Here is a 20,888-nt window from a genome sequence, read left to right on the forward strand (position 1 = left end):
ATAGGGTGCAGGTGTCATCTCAAACTGTCTGCAATTGCCTTCTTAAAGATGGTCTCTATGCATATAGACTCATGGTGTGTGTTCCATCACTGTACAGCTTTCAGTCCATAGAAACTTGGCAGAGGAACATGCAATTAGGGCCAAAATAAATAGGGTTGAGCGGTGTTCTCTGATGAGTCACGGTTCAGCCTCCAGCCTTACAATAGACGTGCCTAATCTGGAGGATACCTGGAACATGCTATAACCCTGCTTTTCTGCACGAAACATTCTAAGATGGGGGTGGTGGACTGATAGTGTGAGCTGGAATCAAAATTGTGGGACGTACGGACCTCCACATCATCTAAAATGGCAGGATGACGGCCATTAGATATAAGCACGAGAACCCCAGACCTCTTGCCTTGCCATGCCATGTGCAGATGCAGTAGGTGATCATTTCCTTTTCATCGATGATAATACTCATTCTCACAGAGTTCTGTTAGTGCACAACGTGCCAGAGGATGAGAGAATCGATAGTATGCAGTGGTCAGCATGATTACTGGACTAAAATCCCATATAGAGAATTTCTGGGATGCACTTGGCAGACGCATTGTAGGTAGAATGACACCTCCCTAAACTCTTCAAGAGCTGAAATTGCCCAAAATAAAGAGAGCTCTCTTCGATCACCTCATTGAGTCCATGCCACACTGATGTGTAGCAATGTTGGCCATTCGAGATCACAGACCATGCTAGGGGTGAGTTATGCGATCTTTTTTAAGTTGCTGAAGATTTGCAAGATTTGCTGTGACCCTGTCCATTTCAGCCAGCACATCATGTAAGCACTGGTTCAAGTGATTGTAGGTTCTTTCTGTTACCTGTACTAATCCATACTCTACTGCATCTGTTCTCTGAATGTTCTTTCAGTTGCATAAACATGGTTTTCGTCTCGTTCTTTCCGATCCTCTCTTGATCCAAGAAGAATGCAGTGGATAGTAATAGCAGGTCAATTATCAGATAGGCACTATTTGTTCGAATTATCGTGACAGCACAGAATCGGAATCTTAAAATGGGCTTTCTCTTAGAACCATTATCATGGGCATTAGAGACATACTTGAAGAAAAATGTTAACCACCTGAGAAAATATATGGAAATTCATTCCCGGCGATTGATGGTATGGCTCTTATTCAGAGAGTAAAAGAAGAGGAGTCAAACTTTGGTGAGGTCTATCAGCTTTTTTTATTGCTTTGCGGAAGGAAATAGGAGTCCAAGAATCGATGTCTGTTTGATACGTACAATGAGACATCTATAAGGAACACCGAAAGGACAATCACGTGGGAAAAGTTCAGGCACCAGTCACATAGCATCTCATTATCCCAGATTGTCAGAAAGTGAAGGAAATTCCTAAGTCACGTAATGAATAAAACAACTCTCATTGCATTTCTTGTTAACAAATGTAGGAAACCGAGCATTTTGAAAAATGTTTGAATACAACACTTTGCGAACTGTGGAGATAAATGATGCAAAATCACATCTGAAGGGAGCCCCAAAATGCTCAATCTCAATAGTAAACATAAAGAAGAGACGGTAATTTGTTAGTGAATAGAATACTGCCACTCCTAATGAGGGTTATGAAGTGGTAATGAGAGGCTCAGATGACACATGTGTGTATTATGTGTTTGAGATTTCATCAAAGAATCATTGTTAAATTGTTTCTGAAATACCCATGATGGTCCTTGACATTAGTAAATTGCTTTAATTATTATTAAATGTGTTTGTGGAGATATGATAAGTCTCCATCCGCATTTGCAGGAAAATGAAAAGTAAATGCAATCAAAATCCTTCCTGACAACAGAAATACACAGGAAATATTTTTGCAGCCTTGGAGATCAATGGGATCTCAATGAGAAGGTAATGGGCAAATTGTAGTTCTCGTGCTAACTCTATGCTCCAAAATCTTCCGTACATTGTGTAAATGACACGGCTTGTCATCTATTATGTGCAAAGAAGGGTGAGATAGACATTTCTCAACTTACACCTTGGATGAACTGTCTCAAGAAACATGCTTAACATGCCATTATCTAGCAGCTGTAAGCAAGAGATGTCTTCTGAATGATCCATGTATGCCTAGTCCAAGTGGGAGAAGGTGGACATTGAAAAAACACGATGGAGCAAAGGAGCTGGTAATGGACTGGATGGAGTGGCAGCCAGCACCTCAAACTGTGTTAGATCAACTAGATTGCAACTCAATTAGAACTGCCTCCCACACGGTGCAGTGGTAGCATCATCACCTTGTAGATACCCGGTACAGGCACATAGTGGTTCGGATCCTACTTTAAACTGTAGGTCCAGTCCCAATTAGCCTTATTGTGCACAAAGTGGACTTGAAACACCAAATCAATCAACCAACCAATCCATTAGAAACTACAAACTGCATCTTCTGTCTAAATAACATCAGGTGCACTTGAAAGTGTACACTACCCACATGTGAAAATCAATGAGTGATGACACCTATTCAGATGATGATGATGAATGTAAATAATAAAATGTTGTTTATGTCAAATTACAAGATACATGTGTATTTAAGATTTAGCCACCATTATTATTGAAAATTGTAAGTAAAACTTTTGAATTTAATCTGTCAGTATATAAGCAATAAATACATTTTTATTATTATTATAGGGATTATATTAATGCATGTTGAGGGGAATAAACAACGCAGTTGATAATATAAGACGTAAGTGAGTTACTAAAGATATATCCGCGAAACTTACTTGTAAATGTTCTACTAAATTCGGTGGCCTCTGCCACCATCCACTTGGGATGCATCAATGCATCGAGTTCCCAAGTAGATGGTAGCAGAGGCCACCGAAATTAATAGAACATTTACAAGTAAGTTTCGCGGATCTATATTTAGTAACTCGCTCACATCTTATATTATATTATTATTACCCTTAATAATTATAATTATAAAATAATATTGAATTTAATAAGTCTATTCAAATTAAATTTATTTATTGAAATATTGTGATGAATTTTTATGGTACAGTGAAATTGCAATTATACGTTTCGCGATAGTATGTTTTTCTCGTTAGTACGTTTTTTTCTGGTGGTCCCTGCCAATTCCCATAAGGCTGCGTGCTATTATATTTCAGTTATACGATTTTCAGATATACGATTTTTCCAGTTATACATTCGACGAGTTCAGTCCCAACAAGGAAAAGACTTCAGTTATACATTTTTGACTCGACTTGCTGAAAAGAATGCTGCTCTTGGAGTTCAAGATTTCCATGACGATAACATCTGCCACCGATTCTCATACAGGTTTTCTTATCAGCTGCAACCATGGGACCAGACTCTCGACTTGGAATTCTATTTTTGTTGCTTGCATCAGAGAGAAGGGGAGGGGCTATGCACCCTTGAACAAGATTGGCCTGAGCTAAATAATCCTGCTTTTGTTCTTTGCATTGCCTTCGGCAAGTCGTATCTGCCTGAAGCAGATCGGAGATTGATATCTTTCAAGCTGTCAGACAAGTCATTGGCGCCACACTTCCCAGCCTGTCCTCAACATTACAAACAAGCTGAAGAAAGGGAGGGGAGTCAACAGCAGCCTGCAGGAAGGGGGAGTTCCATTGGGTTTTATTACCTTCATATTTTAAGATAATATGGTTGCTGAAGACAAAGATGTTGCAGTACTTTTTATTATGCTAAACGAAATCGCAGAGAAACAAATTATTAAATACTATGACTTATTTTTAAAGTGTGAATGTTTTTGAAGTAAAGCAGCGATCATACACTGTGTGCCTTTTTCTTTCAGCAAGCGCCATTTGAAATAAGCACTTTTTCCCACTTGTTACTATGCATCTTTTTTAAAAATTTAAATTCTAAATGTAAGAATGAACAAAAAGCAACATTTTAAGTAACTTCCGACAATAAAGAGTCTAGGGGATGAGCAGGGGCAAAATCCAAAATTTTGAATTTTTCCGTAATTACGCAAAATTTCCGAATGGCGCCATTTCAGTTTTACTTTTTCTTCTTCTTCTTTTTTCCACGTTGTGGCACGAGCATTACATATCCTCATAGAATTGTCTTTCGTTGTGCTCCCCTCAATATTTGGTCCGTCCATCATCCATAGGGTAGACTCTAGAAGCGAAATTCCATAATTTAGCAATATTTACAAACGCTGTGATTTCAGTCGCTTTTGTTTTTTTCAAAGTTGCGACACAAGCATTACATATCCTCATAGAATGGTCTTTTAGTGTGCTTCCCTCAAAATGTGGTCCACCCAGCATCCATAGGGCGGATGCGAGAAGCAAGATTCCGTAATTAAGCAAAGTTTCCGAACGCCGTAATTTCAGGTTTTTTTCTTTCCAAGTTGCGACACAAGCATTACATATCCTCATAGAGTTGTCTTTCGTTGTGCTCCCCTCAATATTTGGTCCGTCCAGCATCCATAGGGTAGACTCTAGAAGCGAAATTCCATAATTTAGCAATATTTACAAATGCCGTGATTTCAGTCGCTTTTGTTTTTTTCAAAGTTGCGACACAAGCATTACATATCCTCATAGAATGGTCTTTTGTTGTGCTTCCCTCAAAATGTGGTCCACCCAGCATCCATAGGGAGGATGCCAGAAGCAAGATTCCGTAATTAAGCAAAGTTTCCGAATGCTGTAATTTCAGTTTTTTTTTTCCAAGTTGCGACACAAGCATTACATATCCTCATAGAGTTGTCTTTCGTTGTGCTCCCCTCAAAATTTGGTCCATCCAGCATCCATAGGGTCGACTCTAGAAGCGACATTCCATAATTACGCAATGTTTCTGAACGCCGTGATTTCAGTCGTTTTTGTTTTTTTCAAAGTTGCGACACAAGCATTACATATCCTCATAGAATGGTCTTTTGTTGTGCTTCCCTCAAAATGTGGTCCACCCAGCATCCATAGGGCGGATGCCAGAAGCAAGATTCCGTAATTAAGCAAAGTTTCCGAACGCCGTAATTTCAGGGTTTTTTTTCCAAGTTGCGACACAAACATTACATATCCTCATAGAGTTGTCTTTCGTTGTGCTCCCCTCAATATTTGGTCCGTCCAGCATCCATAGGGTAGACTCTAGAAGCGAAATTCCATAATTTAGCAATATTTACAAATGCCGTGATGTCAGTCGCTTTTGTTTTTTTCAAAGTTGCGACACAAGCATTACATATCCTCATAGAATGGTCTTTTGTTGTGCTTCCCTCAAAATGTGGTCCACCCAGCATCCATAGGGCGGATGCCAGAAGCAAGATTCCGTAATTAAGCAAAGTTTCCGAACGCCGTAATTTCAGGTTTTTTTTTTTTCCAAGTTGCGACACAAGCATTACATATCCTCATAGAGTTGTCTTTCTTTGTGCTCCCCTCAAAATTTGGTCCATCCAGCATCCATAGGGTCGACTCTAGAAGCGAAATTCCATAATTTAGCAATATTTACAAATGCCGTGATTTCAGTCGCTTTTGTTTTTTTCAAAGTTGCGACACAAGCATTACATATTCTCATAGAATGGTCTTTTGTTGTGCTTCCCTCAAAATGTGGTCCACCCAGCATCCATAGGGCGGATGCCAGAAGCAAGATTCCGTAATTAAGCAAAGTTTCCGAACGCCGTAATTTCAGGTTTTTTTTTTTCCAAGTTGCGACACAAGCATTACATATCCTCATAGAGTTGTCTTTCGTTGTGCTCCCCTCAAAATTTGGTCCATCCAGCATCCATAGGGTCGACTCTAGAAGCGACATTCCATAATTACGCAATGTTTCTGAATGCCGTGATTTCAGTCGTTTTTGTTTTTTTCAAAGTTGCGACACAAGCATTACATATCCTCATAGAATGGTCTTTTGTTGTGCTTCCCTCAAAATGTGGTCCACCCAGCGTCCATAGGGCGGATGCCAGAAGCAAGATTCCGTAAATAAGCAAAGTTTCCGAACGCTGTAATTTCAGTTTTTTTTTGCAAGTGGCGACACAAGCATTACATATCCTCTGAAGCTACGACTTTTTTTGTACTAGTGGCAAGACTGAAAAGCGCACGCTTACAAGGGTGGCGGCTTCAATGGGAATATAGGCACACAAGACTCCGTCCGCTAAAGGTTTTAAGTCCACCTTATGCACAGTAGGCTAATTGGGACTGGACCTACAGTTTAAAGTGGGATCCAAACCATGTGCCTCCACCGGGTATCTAATCCGGAACCCCTTGATAAAAAAAACGACGACGTTACCACGATGCCATCTGGAAAGCAAGAAAGAAATGTATACGTAACCCCCCCCCCCCCGAATATTCTGGGCACGCCACTCTAGTGTTCAAAAGGATTAATCATGTGTTGTCCCAAAGATAAGAGTTAGGGTTTTGTTTATCAGAAGGCAAGACAAGAACGAAAAATTGCATCCTTTATGTTGGATGAGTCATTCTGTCAGAAGCGATATCGGCAAGGGAATGCTTTGTAAGAGCTAGACATAACACTGGCGCCCGTCGCAGACTCCCTTCAGACAGACTAGCACCAACGCACAGGTGGCGGAATAGAATGTTCTGTGCATTTTAAAGATAAAGCACTTGTTGAAGACAAGAAAAGCTGGACTAGCATTCATGTTTTTATTAGTCAGCAGCTTGCATATTCCTGAACCAAGTTACAGAAAGAAAGGAGGAAGGATTATTGTATTGTAAGGGACATTGAGCAATAAAAAGAAGGCTGCTTCGTGAATAGTCCTGCACAATGGCATGCCCAAGGGGGTTGGTGGGATCATACCCCCCCCCCCCCCCTTGGCCCAGTATTCCTAAAAAAAGAACGTTATGGGTAGGAAAATATGGAAAAAATAGGGCTGACTACTAAAAGAAAAGTATACTTAAACCCTTCCTTTCAAAATTCCTAGGCATGCCACTGGCCCTGCACAGCAGTTGCAGATTAATTATCTCTTGTGAGAGGAGATTAGCGACTTTTTCACTTGTTCCTAAACCAATATTGGATAACCAGGATTGGCAAATTATTCTTACTTTTCTCCCAGCAAACAAGAGAGGATAGTTTTTCAAGCAAGTTCCTCTCTCCCGCTCCCTCTCTCCTTCCCCCTTCTACTAGATGGGAATAGTGATTGCGCCATGTTCTTAATTGTCTGCATACGTTTTTGTGGGAGGGGGGAGGTGCAACAGGAACACCTGAGTCACGCTTTTAGAATGTGTTAAAATGCTAGAGAAAGCAGCAATAGTTTGCTTGTTCCCCAATTGTACGGCAGGAGTTCAAGGTCGCATTGTGAATGCACAGGCTGCTTCAAAAGCATACAGGACAGAGGCTTCTGGCAAATTTTGTCATCGGCGGGGTTTGGAAAACGTTTAAAGCGGGGAAACAAGAATTACAGTAAACATAAGATCAAGATGAACGTCCTAATGTTCAGCATGGTTTTTTGCAGGAATTTGGATGAATGGATTAGCAGGTATTGCTTGCTTGTACCCCTTTCATCCCCCGATGCCTTCAATGTCTATTTCTCGTGAATTTGTGAATTTACAATAACGATTTATAACAGATCAGTCTAATACATCAAACTTTGGTACGTATGTAGTACTCCTTTTCTTTCTTTGTGTACTTAATTTTAAAATTTTAATTATACAGGGTGTCCGGAATGGGACTGACGGATTTTAAAAGTGTGTGGTTTTAATATGGGCAGAGATAGGGAAGAAAGAAAACATACATTTTGAAGGAAAACTCAAAAAGTTTTGCTCAGGAAATTTTCATAGTTGTACGACTACCGATGAAGGCGCTAGTATCGCCGAAACGAAAAATGGCGTCGGTACTTAAAAAGGCGCAATGCGTGTGGTGGTTTACAGAGACAAAAAGTGTTGTTCAAGTGCAACGAAACTTTCGATGTGTGTACCACAAGGATCCTCCATCAAGCAACAGTATCCACGTGTGGAAGGAACAATTTTCATCGACAGGGTGTGTAGTGAAACCTCACAGTGGTGGTAAATCACGTGTGTCAGACGAACGGGTGGAGTCAATAAGAGTGTGTTTCACACGTAGCCTGAGGAAGTCAATTCGCACAGCGAGCAAGCAGCTGGGAATTCCAAGGTCAACTGTGCACGATGTGGTACACGAACGATTACGTTTGAAATTAAGCCTAACGAAAAGCCAAAAAGATTAGAATTTGCCAATTAAATTCTACACAAGATTGATAATGACCATAATTTTCGTTTTGGCGATACTAGCGCCGTCATCGGTAGTCGTACAACTATGAAAATTTGCTGAACAAAACTTTTTGAGTTTTCCTTCAAAATGTATGTATCTCTGACCATATTAAAACCACACACTTTTAAAAACAGTCAGTCCCATTCCGGACACCCTGTATTTCAATAATACGTTTTTCTCAGTTATAAGTTTTTACCCTTCTGTCCCCCATAAAACATTTAACTGAGATTTCACTGTATTTATTAAAAATATGAAAAAAACATTATTTTTCGGCTATGGTTACTAATTCAATAATATTATATAAAATGCTATCACACATTTTCCAGTTCCAGGCATCGACACCTTGCAAAAAAATCATATGAGAATCCATATAATTCCGATCGCCTAAATTTGAAGTCCTGGCTCATGGACTAAGAACAAAAAGTTATGTATACTTACTTTGGTTGGTTTCCAGTTATCCACTTGAAGATCAGCATCATATATAAAGCTCCCGCTCTTCACTGTGAAAGAAGAAAGGTGTTCAATTAATACTTATTTATACAATCAATATACAGGATGATTCAAAATTCCTATTACACACTTCGAGGGGTTGTAGAGGGGATTTAGTAGGTCAAGTTTTGATAAGGAACCCATGTCTGGAAAAGTGCAGTTTTGGTACTACACAGATGACAAGATCATATAATTTCACATCTCCCGCTTCACAGTAGGCAACCCACATTGACAGAGGGTGACGTCTTCAGTCACCTGATGTCATGTGTGCTGCTTCCAACATCCTCTGTTTACAATCTGGTGTGCTTCGACCTTCACATCAGTTGCTATTCAGTCGTGGCTCCAGACAGTTCGCTGTTTACAATCCTGTGTGCTTCGACGATGTGTAGCAGCATGCACCAGCACATGTGGTTCCAACATAATGGCGCACCAGCACACTTTTCCCATGACTTCCGACAACATCTCAATCAAACATATGGGGACAGATGGATTGGTCGCGGTGGACCAACTCCTTGGGCACCACGATCACCGGATCTAACTCCTCTTGACTTTTTCGTATGGGGCCACATGAAGAGTCTTGTTTATGAGACTCCCGTAGTGTCGGAGGAAGACCTGGTTGCTCGAGTTCTGACTGCAGCAGACACGATTCAGCACACACCAGGTATTTTTGAGTGTATATGCAAACATCCTTCGGAGGTACACTGTTTGCAACGAACTTCAGGGTCACCACATCGAGCAGCTCTTGTAGCGATGCAGGTAAAGTGGGAGATGTAAAATTATGTGATCTTGTCATCTGTGTAGTATCAAAACGGTACGTTTCCGGACATGGGTTCCTTGTCAAAACTTGATCTACTAAGTCCCCTCTACAACCCCTAGAAGTGTGTAATAGGAATTCTGAATCACCCTGTAGATGTTCAAAGAAAACATGAATATGTAGATACTATTCTAAGCGCTGATGGGAGAATAGATCAGGAGGTAATGAATAGGACGAAGAAGGCAGATTCAGCATATTACCAAATGAGTAACACCCTTGTGGGCAAAAGAGAGATCAACACAATAACAAAACTGCAACTTTACAACTCAATCCTTGTCCCCATCATATTATATGTCACAGAGAGAAAACCACTCCAGGATAAACAGCTATAAAGATGAAATATCTCAGACTAATGGTCGGAAAACTAGAAGGCATAGGGATACGCAATGAGAGAATAGGAGGGGAGGTAAAATAAAACGAGACAATGTGTGAGGTGGCACAGGAGCATCAGCTGATGTAGTTTGGGCACGTGAATAGAATGAGCGAAGACAGGAAAGCCACGCAAGTGATAGAAATGTGGATTTATGTAGAGTAGGAAATGGCAGGCCAAGGAACACATGGGAGGATAGGATAGAAAAAATCTGATTGCAGCGTGGGAAACCAAAGAAAGAAATGAAGTGCATGAGCTGAGATCAAGAGAAGTGGATAAAATGGACAGAACAGGGTGGCCCGATGCTAAGTGGCCAGTCTCTGTCGCAGAGTGGTTAGCACAGTATGTTATAATGCTAGGGGTCCCAGGTTTGAATCCCAGCCTGGGCATGGGTTGGTGTTCTTTGTGAGTAGTGTCCCTTCAGCAATTTCATCACTCATCCTAATCTTCGTGATTAGCCAAAAGTGGAAGATATGCAAAGCAAAATAAACGAAATCAATCAATCATAAGAGGCTGAAAGAAGAAGATTGATGTTCTTTCTCGTGCATAAATATCAATGAACAAAGGGCACGTATAAAAATAGTAGAAAGAAAAATACGAGAAAGTATTTTGATCCCTGGTAGAGGTACACTGTGCAGTGGTTTGGATCATTTTAAACTGTATGTCTAGTCCTGATTAGCTATTTCTACTTCTACTTCTTTCTCAACTTTTGACGTGCCTCCCTGATGGCATAGTGGTAATGCTTTGTTACCACAGTCCAGGTTTAATACCTGGTGGAAGTACATTGCACACTAGTTTGGATCCCAATTTAAATCCAGTCCCAATTAACCTATCTATGCATAAAGTGGACTTTACACAAAACTCAACATTTTGGCATGCTTTGAATGTATGCATGCTTTTCATGATGGATGCAGTAATCGCCGTTCAAGTATTACCTACGTGAAGTTTCGTGTTTCCATGTTGCACAATTGGATAGTCTTTTCTGATTAATTTCAAAGGCTCACGGCATTCATTCACTAAGGGTACGGCATCTGGAGCGTAGATGGTAGTGTGTCAGCCGGGAACTACCAAAGAAGTAACACACAACATGAAACTCCACGTAGGTAAAATATAACATAGTTTTAACCAAAAACAGGAAAAGTAGTTATAATCATCTAGTGTTTTCTAACTGGCTTCACTCTTGTTGTCCTGAGTACTCTTTAAAGAATAATTTGGAAATGGGTTCAAAATACTGAAACCCTGCATGCATATTTCTCAGAATGAAACAGCAGTTTACCATTTGGTGGTGGGAAGCTATGCAGTTTGACTTCCACATTGTCCTTGAAGCTTTGCTCCACTATTGCTCCCAGCATAAAGGAGCAACTTCGCCAAAATGCTCTGTTCACTTGAACCGGGTCGTTCTCCTTAGAGTGCAGAAGCTTAAGCTCACAGTCTTCTTCCAGTGGACGATGCATATCCCACAGCTGGCCATTCACCTCAGCTAGAACAGATCTAGTTGTCAACATCTCTGACATGTCTGCAACAAAAAGTACCTCACATTAAAAGCTTGAAATCTCCCTGTGCATTTATGTACACACACAAAATAATACTGAATATGGAATATCACTTTAAATTGTTATGGGTTTGTCTGAGAACTGTGTGTTCTGTAACTGTAATGGGATTTTTACTGAGACAGCAGACACAGTCGTAATTATTATTATTATACCATATATTTATATTTAGCTAACCTCCGTGGCAGAGTGGTTAGCACAGTGCGCTACGACGTAAGGGGTCCTGGGTTTGAATTCCTGCCTGGTCATGGATGTTTTTTGTCTCTCTCTTCATCAGTTTAATCACATCATCACTCATTCTCATTGTCACGATTACCCAAATGTAGCAGAAAAGTGATGCCAAATAAATTCAATTCAATCAACCATACAATTTTACTCAAAGTTTCAAGAACAATGTTTCCTTTGCCAAAACAAATTTCCTGACTTTTCTCAAATAAGAGAATAGAAAGGCTGGCTCCAAAATATCTACACTTTGGCTTCATTCTCAGGCCATTCCATGGGTTTATCTAAGACACAACAAAAGGGTTAATCCCACTTACCTAACTAATGGTCTGAACCATTCTTAGGGAATTTCAGCAATACATGTGTGACATTTTATACACAAAATTTAAGGTTCTAGACATGAGATTGGATTAAAATATTCATAATGAACAGATTTCATAGAATTATGAAGTACTTTGTGGTGTCTGCAAACAAATGAAAAAAAAACGTGAGCATGATGACATACAATGAATGCATGAAAAGCATTAACAAAAGTGAGTCTTTATATGGCGTAGGACCACTTTTAGTGAAATGCCCCTCTTAACCCTAGCATACCCTATCAGGCCCACCACCTGTTACATTTTTGATTTTTCAACTGCAAATTTTTTCTTACAAAAAATGAAAATTATTGTTCCCTAGGGTGTTCCCAATATTTCTGCATTACTTTTGTCCATAAAAACATAAATGTAATGCAAATAGAAGGCAAAATGCACTTGGTGGGCATATGTGGCACCATCTTTGAATGTGTGTCATTCGAGACAATCATGCCAGTGAGAGTGTACAATTGGTTGGTAATGATGATAATTTTTGTAATTATTATAATTAATAAACAACCGCACCTCTGTTAACAAAAAAGCATTAATGAAAAATTATTATGGATTTTGTGAGTTTGGTGAATGGTAAAATATGTGAGTGACACCCATGCAATAATTGGTAATTATTTCTTATTAATGATGGTAAATTTTGTAATTATTATAATTAATAAATAACTGCACATATATAATCAACAAAGAAAGCAGTAATTCAATCACAAAATGGTTTCTTGAATTTTAATGATAAAAAAAGTGTGGGCCTGTGAGGTAAGTTTCTCGCACGGCATGGGTAAGCTAGTGTTAATGATCAAAATGTAGAAATTTTGGGACAAGAACTGTACATACATATCCTTTATTTCTATTTCCGTTTTACAGAACAGTGTTATGTGAATATTTAAAACAATGTACTTTGAAATAAATTTCCAGATCATTCTTACTTACATTAACTCTAGAAATGTTCGTGAAAAATGCAGATTCAGCCAAGACTGGATCTGGGTCTCTGTCATTCATCTAGCAACTAAGCTACCGAGCCAGCACTACTTTCAGCTGATTTTTCACTGTCGAGGTTTTACCTGCGTGAACCCAGGTTCGGGTCCTGCTTGAGCCTGTATTATTGCTGGAATTCCTACATTTTCTCATGTGTGTGCCAAATTGTAAAGTTACATTCTGTATACACATGATATTTTTTTTAGTAGAAGTATGAAAGCAATGGCCCCAGTTGCAAAAAATGCAATATTTTTTAAACATTTTTTTTACTTGTATCAAATTCAGATTTACAAATATTGTGAAAAAATTATATTCACTGCAGGCTAAACATAGCATAGTTAATAGGGATGAACTGATATGGTTGGTTGGTTGATTTGGTGTTTTAAGTCCACTTTTTGCACAGTAAGGCTAATCAGGACTGTACTTACAGTTTAAAGTGGGATCCGAACCACTATGTGCCTCCACTGGGTATCGAACCCAGGACCCTTGATTACAAGGCATTGATGCTAACACTGTGTCATCGGGGAAGACCCGGATGAACCGATATAAAATTAGCAAACAATAACCAATATTCTACTTATCTGATACAAAATTGCACATTCCATGAAGAACAAGAACTTTAACAAGAACATTAACTTCCTTAATAACCCCATGTAACAAAGTGACAATATACTTTTAGAATGATAAAATAGTATAAGAAAAACTTACGTTGAGCACAATTATGTGGTGTTGAAATCCCTTTGTTCATAACAAAACTCTGCTCTTCCGGAAGCCCTACGTATCTGACTTCTATCTTCTCTATCCTGCCAACATTGCTTTTCTGCCTTGCTTGCTCCTGTGAGAAGAGCTGACTCCTCCGTTTCTGAATCTCTTCATTATTCACTGCTGATGAACTGAAATACCCTACAAGAAAATGATGTGTGTGAAAGTATAGGTGTACATTCTACGGCAATTGTGCTATGATATTAAATCACAGATGATCAATAATGTTTATGTTTTATCAAACAGTAGATAAATGATACACTAACACACGGGTTATCAAACTTTTAGCTGTCATGGCTCCCCTCCGCTACCAAAATCCACACGTGCCTCCCCTCAATAATAGTATTAGATAAATGCATGTGAAGTGACCAAGAAAGATATAAACATAAAATCTCTTTTTGTGTTCGTTTACTGTTCGTACACATACAAGTAATGAAAATATAATGTGTGTGATTTAATGTTAATAGCTAGTGTCATTTCATTCTGCGATACGAGACAAAAAGGATAAATACAGACAGTAAGAAAAGCTGGATAATAGATGTTAAAAACAGGCATACAGCAATCTTTGGATTTCTTCATTTAACTGTAGTCCTCTTTCATCTAACAACATGATGAATGTACACGATAGCAATCTTCAATGCTTTCATGTTTAATCTTTCCCCTACAAACCAGCAACTTGCCTCCTTCGAAGGCTGACACCTTGTGTGATAGTTGTCCCTTGTACAGTACCTTGTATAGATACATTCAGAACATTAAATGTGTGTGCCAATTTCCCTACAAAGGCACTATTAATGAACTTCTCAGCATTGGTATGGTTTGCTTCTAAAAGACACGAGTAACTACAGTTCCTGTCTTAGTTCAATAACATGGGAGATGACATTGTCGATGGACAACCAATGTGAGTTGCGACAATGCAGAAGAAGAAATTGATATTTCTCATCAACACATTTTGAAGTTTCAGATTATTTTTTTTTCTGAACGTTCTCGCGCCTCCCTTTAGAAACTTCCATGCCCCCGCCGCACAGTTTGAATAGTACTGCACTATACGGCGTACGCTTTTAGAAGGAACACGAGTTCGGCCAATACCCAGCCAGTGCTACTGCGCTGTTGCCAAACTAAATGCTAACGCAAGGGAAGGACAGAAGATTCTCGATGTGTCCATTATTTTGATAATGCATGCACAGTATATATGAGTATAGTGAAATAATGTAGTGGATATTTCTACACAGGATTATAATGTCATATCACTGTAGCATATACGAGAAACCCATACCTGAAAGAAGCTTGAAGGTATTTATTGTAGAGGAACTGCCAGGTCATCATCACCGCTCTCGTCGTCTTCCTTGGTCTCCGTGTCACTCATTTCCGAGTCACTCTCCTGGAGGTTAATTAGTAGATTTTGCACCCTTGGTGCCTGTACTACTGGTGCTAGGTTTCGAGAGTGACATTATGCAAAATAAAAATAACACACGGAACACACACTATTGCACGAAAAGGCTGTATTTAATCTTTTCACAAACTGTTCTTCGTGGCGCACGAGTGAACGATAAGCGAATAGTTTTACATCAGCTTTGCTACGAAAACGCTGAACTCAAACTGACCCAGACTTTCAATGTTCGAGAATGCCCAGAACAATGAAGGATCATTGTTTATATCGAGACGAATTTGACACCCACAGTCTTCCCTAGACACAACAACTCAGCTGCGTCAACACAGTGGCAACGAAAAAACAGGCGGAAGGAAATGAAAGGTGATGTTTCCCTTGTTTCTTCAAGGAACGATAACTCCGGCTGTAGGCGACGGAAATTCATGGGACTTGGACAGTCAGGTTCAAAATGTCTTTTTCCATCTTATGATGAACCTTAAAGTAGCAAGTTTTATGAAAACTTCTTGCGTGCAAGAAAAATACAGAACACGGCTTTTAACTTCCGCGCCACAGTCTCCTAACTGTACAACGTTGCATTCCTGCCATTGGCTGATCACCACACACACCCTCTGCGTGGCCCCGCCCGATATCGCTTCTAAAAGCGTGCGTCGTATAACATACTCTGACACTTCAGAATTTAATATTACAATTCATAAAATAGGCAAAATGTTTGGTTTTTACACATCAGATTTGTACATTGCTCGATTGAGTTTCTTTTTATGTCCACTTTATGCACAGAAAGGATAATCGGAATTGGACCTACAGTTTAAAGTGGGATTCGGACAACTCTGTGCCTCCACCAGGTATCCAACCTGGAACCTCTTGACTACAAGGTGACGATGTTACCAGAATATATTCTGGTATAGAGTTAGCAAGGAAAGAAATTACATTCTTATTCACGGGTTCGCAAGTGAATTATATGCAACGATGTGATTCAGAACTTAATGCATTTCTTGAAAATTAGGGCAAATTACGTACAACTTCGTTTCGTTAACACGTTTTTAAATTATATTTTGCGGAACCTACAAAAATTTACCTCAAACAGAATTTCACAGAACTGAGTTACTGTATTACGAAGAAGAATTTATCAAGAACAAATCAATTGTGTGTGAATTGATTGATTGATTGAGTTGGTGTTTTAAGTGCACTTTATGCACACTACAGCTGATCTGGAATGGACCATCGGGGAGGCACATGTGGGTGTGTGAAGTGAGATAATTTGGGAAGCTACCAATTACTTTCTTTCTTCTTTCCAACATTGCAGTACAATTTCTCCAAACAACTCTTACAAAAACACACACAAACGCCCACTCACGCACAAAAGTATTCAATACAGAAATCAGACTGAATATTAAAAAAATAAAAAAATAAAAATAAAAAATGCACTTCACTCAGCCAAAAGCTCTCCGCCTATTAACGTTGTTCCTTCAAATATGAACAGAGTCGGACTGAGAACAATGGGAGTGTCCCGTTGTTATATGTCTAACCAGATGTTTAATTCTACACGTGTTTCTGCGGGCTCGCGAAAATCCTGAAGTAAGTCAATCCGGCAACAGCGCGTCACTACCAGAGCGGGTGGTTCCACACCGGTTGCTAGCGCGTCCCGACTGTAATTATCGTAGAATTTTGGAAATCATTGTCACATGAAATTTGAACCTTCCTTAAAGTAATGAGCACTGTTTGGACTCGAAAAAAAGTTATTTATGTTGAAAAAACAACTTCAAAATTACCTTACGCACTTCTCATGGACAAGATATTCTCCGTCGACAAGCGACAGTAAATATCGTAGAAGCGTGGGAATGAATGTAGAAGTAAATAGGAACCTTAGTAGAATGCATTTAGGGACTTCATTTTAATGCCTAGGAAACCAAACATAACCACGAAAGAATATATATAACAAAACCTTAAGTAATCGCTAAAACTCCGCAGTATGTGTTAACAGATGTACATCGAAATCGAACCATGTAAAAATTGCATTCGTAGCATGATGAAATCGCAATAAAACAAAAGGAACTTGGGCCCAAACTGTTACCGTCAACTATACTAGAATCTTTGAAATGACTTCGTACGGGGGGGGGGCTCATTTAGGTATCAGTTCGTTATATTGGAGACACTTTAAAATCGGATATTTTGTGTTTCGTATGCTTTGTATTTACCAATTGTGTATTGCGGAAAATATTTGAAGGTGCCATGAAAGTTTTCACATGATTAGAAACATTTTCTACACTAAAATAAGCCATTTCTCGAAGTGTTACGAAACGCATGTCATGGTGCGAGCCCCACAAACCATTCACGGATAGCCCCAAAAACCATTTGGGATCGTATAACCATCCACGAATATCCCCAAAAACCAATCCCGGATAGCCCCACGGACGATTCATGGAAGGTTAGGTTAGGTTATGCAAACATAGTTAAAAAAACAGCATGGTTACGTTTTCGCTTAAATTGAAGCAACGGGAATTGATTTCCGGCTGAAATAGATTGCAAGATGAAATAAAATACCTACTGTTTTATGTTGATTTAAAAACTAAAACTAAAGAAATTCAGGTAACATTATAGCATAAGGGAGACAGATTTCTTCAAATTTACAGGAGAAAGTACTTACGGAAATCATTTTCTGTAGAGTTGTGGAAGTTCGTGAATATAGTTTTGATCCATTTTAATGTGAATACATGTTGTTTTCTGCGAAAATCTCTGTCCGACACGTTGTTTCTGCTGCCGCCATTTGCTTTCTGCACGAGAGCACAATGCTCTGTGTGTTAAGATGACATAACCCCATAGTCAGAAAAATTGAAAATACTCGACACGTCATGTTCTAGTGAAAACACGGCGAGTTTGAAACACTGACTATGGGGTTATGTCATCTTAACACACAGAGCATTGTGCTCTCGTGCAGAAAGCAAATGGCGGCAGCAGAAACAACGTGTCGGACAGAGATTTTCGCAGAAAACAACATGTATTCACGGAGCGAATTTACATTATAGAGAAAGTCTCCAATTTTGTTAATTTTCGGTATACTAACTAATTTTGACCTCCTAATCACGAATCTGTTGAAAAAAACCGGGGGTCACATCTGAAAATTTGAAAAAAAGCCAATTGAATTTTTTTTATATATAGGTGTATATGCGTAGTTTTACGAACAAAAATGTAATCTCCTGTCATTGTGTCCAACCACGCCGTTGTTTTACAAGAAAATGATTTATGATGTTCAATTCTAGTACGATCCCTATTTTTTCGATGAATTTAGGGGTGAAATGAGTGCTAATGGAACCTAACCTAACAGGCCTAACCTAACCTCGTGTGAATGGTTCGTGGGGCTACCCGTGGATGGTTTTTGGGGCTAACGTCAATGGTTTGTGGGGCTACCCATGGATGGTTTTTGGGGCTACCCATGGATGGTTTGTGGGGCTACCCGTGGATGGTTTTTGGGGCTAACGTTAATGGTTTGTGGGCCTACCCGTGGATGGCTTTTGGCGCTAACGAACAATTTTTGTACAATTTCCAGACATGACCCCCGGTTTTTTACAACAGATTCATGATTAGGAGGCCAAAATTAGTTAGTATACCGAAAATTAACGAAATTGGAGACTTTCTCTATATTGTAAATTCTTACCGCATAATTTCAAATCCAGGCAAGAAAGTAGGTATTTTCCGGTGAACGAGGTTGCAACACTGCATAAATCGACAAAACACTCGCACAAAGCGCCCTGAACCAGTACGTTATCGCCCGCCATAATGTGTTACAGAATCTAAATAACAAGTAACAGTAAGTACTTGTAAATGTAAGAAATAGACCCATTATCTTAGTTAGAAATGCATTATTTCACCTTAGGAAATGTTCCGCATTTCGAAATAGTACGTTAGCAATGTAAAAAAGTGCGAAATATATGATTTATAGGTGTCTCACCCAAACTATAATAGTACCGAAATTCTCTACGTATGTTCGTGTCTAAACTTACTGGTGTTATGAGATGAACAGCTTGCACCACTCCTGTTTACCACAAATTTCTGTAACTTCGATACACAGATCTTCCAAGACCGGTGGCACTTCATATCGAGTTTACCAACTGTAATAATAACTTTTTTTAAATATTATTCACAGATTGGTCATTCCATTAAACAATGTATTTCTAGTAATTTAAAAGATAGAATCATTACTTTCTCATTTTTATCTTTAATTACTGTTTCTTAATTGTTTACAACAGAATTTCGTGAAAATAAATAAGAATGTAGTTAGACGTTAACTCATTCGCGTGTACCACATGAAAAGTACATTGGTCTTATTAATTGCCCTCATCCGCAATGCACTGCAACAAAGAAAACAAATACAAATACATTTTCATTACTTCACATTGTTTTAAATCATATCTAGATTATGTATTATAGCAGTAAAGTTACTAATCCATCTGTGAGAAGTTTGTTTTTAGTATTTTGTAAAAGTGTGATCAGATTTGCATTCGACACTGGACAGGACAATTTGTAAGACCTGGTTCTCCCAAATATCAAGGTGTGCGTTCCAAAAGTCGTACGAGTTCAACCACGGCCATCTTTATCAACGCGTTCGCTTCTGCGCTTTGTGCTCAGAAAATTTAAACTATTGGTGACGTCCAGTAGCGATGATTAGGGGCACGAGGGGGCAGTTGCCCACTCCACTTTTCCCCCGGATTATGCTAAACCTTATATACAAAGGAAAATATACTGTCTTTGTCCCCCCCTTGTCTTGGAAGCCAATCGACACCACTGCTAACATGTTACCTTAGTTGTTAGTACAGAGCACTACAAAATCAAGCTACAGCTTTGATTCTTGACTAGAAGTTCGCATTTTTGTTTGCTGAATCGCTGGATCAATCAGTCACTCACAGCACATTTTTCTCTCCTATGGGACAGTGATCAATAATTCATTTGTTTCATTGATTGATTGATTTATTCTATTCCGCCTTTTGTGCCACTTTAGGCTAATTGTGAAGATGGGGGATGAGTGAAATTGATGAATGGACACTCACAAACATCCATACCCAGACCAGGATTCAAACCTGTAACCCCTGCCATCGCGCGATGTGCAACCACTCTGCTACAGGACCCGGATAATAATAAATACTATTTTGAGTATCAAACCAAAATAGGTGTACTCTGCATCAGATCCCATTTAAATTTTTCTGCTCCAGTAAAGCAAGTTTTCTCTCTTTCAAGGTATTTCAAGCAGGTACTGTAAAAGGTATCAACAGTGCCTACCTTGCATGAAATGTCTCTCAACTTTAGATTTGGTTTTCAAGCTAATTTCTAGACCAGTGGCATAAAGCTGGCCCTGCAATCTGCAATGCAGAGGGAGGGGGAGGTGATGGGGTCCACTATGTTCTCTCTTGATGCTCATGAAATTTTATATAATCCCAGAAATTCAACAGATAGTGTCATGATAATTCATGACCTTTCTTTACCAGTAATATTAGTTTTACACATATTTAAAATGTAACTTCCCAGCAAATATTTTCAAAGGGGGGCCCAAGTCTCAATATGAAATTGAAATAAGATCTGAGATAAATTTCCCACATTGTCCATACCTGTTAATTTTTTCTTCAAAGGGGCCAAACCACTCAGGAGGTGGATCCTAGGGGCAATTATCCCTTTACCCGGTCCAGAAGCTCCTATTCCACCACGCAGGGTATACAGTGTTAGTGCTCGATGTGAAAATTCCTAGCTGCGAATTAGCTTGTTTGAGTTAGGGAATAGAAAGAAGGATCCTTATGTGGATCAA

At 39.2% G+C, this 20,888-nt stretch overlaps 1 protein-coding gene across 1 annotated transcript in view; it reads right to left on the minus strand.

The window, feature by feature from the left end:
- mRpL39 (mitochondrial ribosomal protein L39) overlaps positions 1-19,529 on the minus strand; it is a 40,373-nt gene extending 20,844 nt beyond the window's left edge. Inside the window, exons 1-4 of the mRNA XM_083137447.1 lie at positions 19,096-19,529; positions 13,657-13,851; positions 11,116-11,355; positions 8,605-8,666 (exon numbers count right to left, since the gene is read on the minus strand). Coding sequence (XP_082993573.1) covers positions 8,605-8,666; positions 11,116-11,355; positions 13,657-13,851; positions 19,096-19,189 — 591 coding nt within the window. The 5' untranslated portion in view covers positions 19,190-19,529. The remainder of the gene's footprint in view (positions 1-8,604; positions 8,667-11,115; positions 11,356-13,656; positions 13,852-19,095) is intronic.
- Between the last annotated feature and the right edge of the window lie 1,359 nt (positions 19,530-20,888).

Source organism: Lepisma saccharinum, chromosome 16, assembly GCF_977018435.1.
Source record: "Lepisma saccharinum chromosome 16, izLepSacc3.1, whole genome shotgun sequence".
NCBI classification, from domain to species: Eukaryota; Metazoa; Arthropoda; class Insecta; order Zygentoma; family Lepismatidae; genus Lepisma; species Lepisma saccharinum.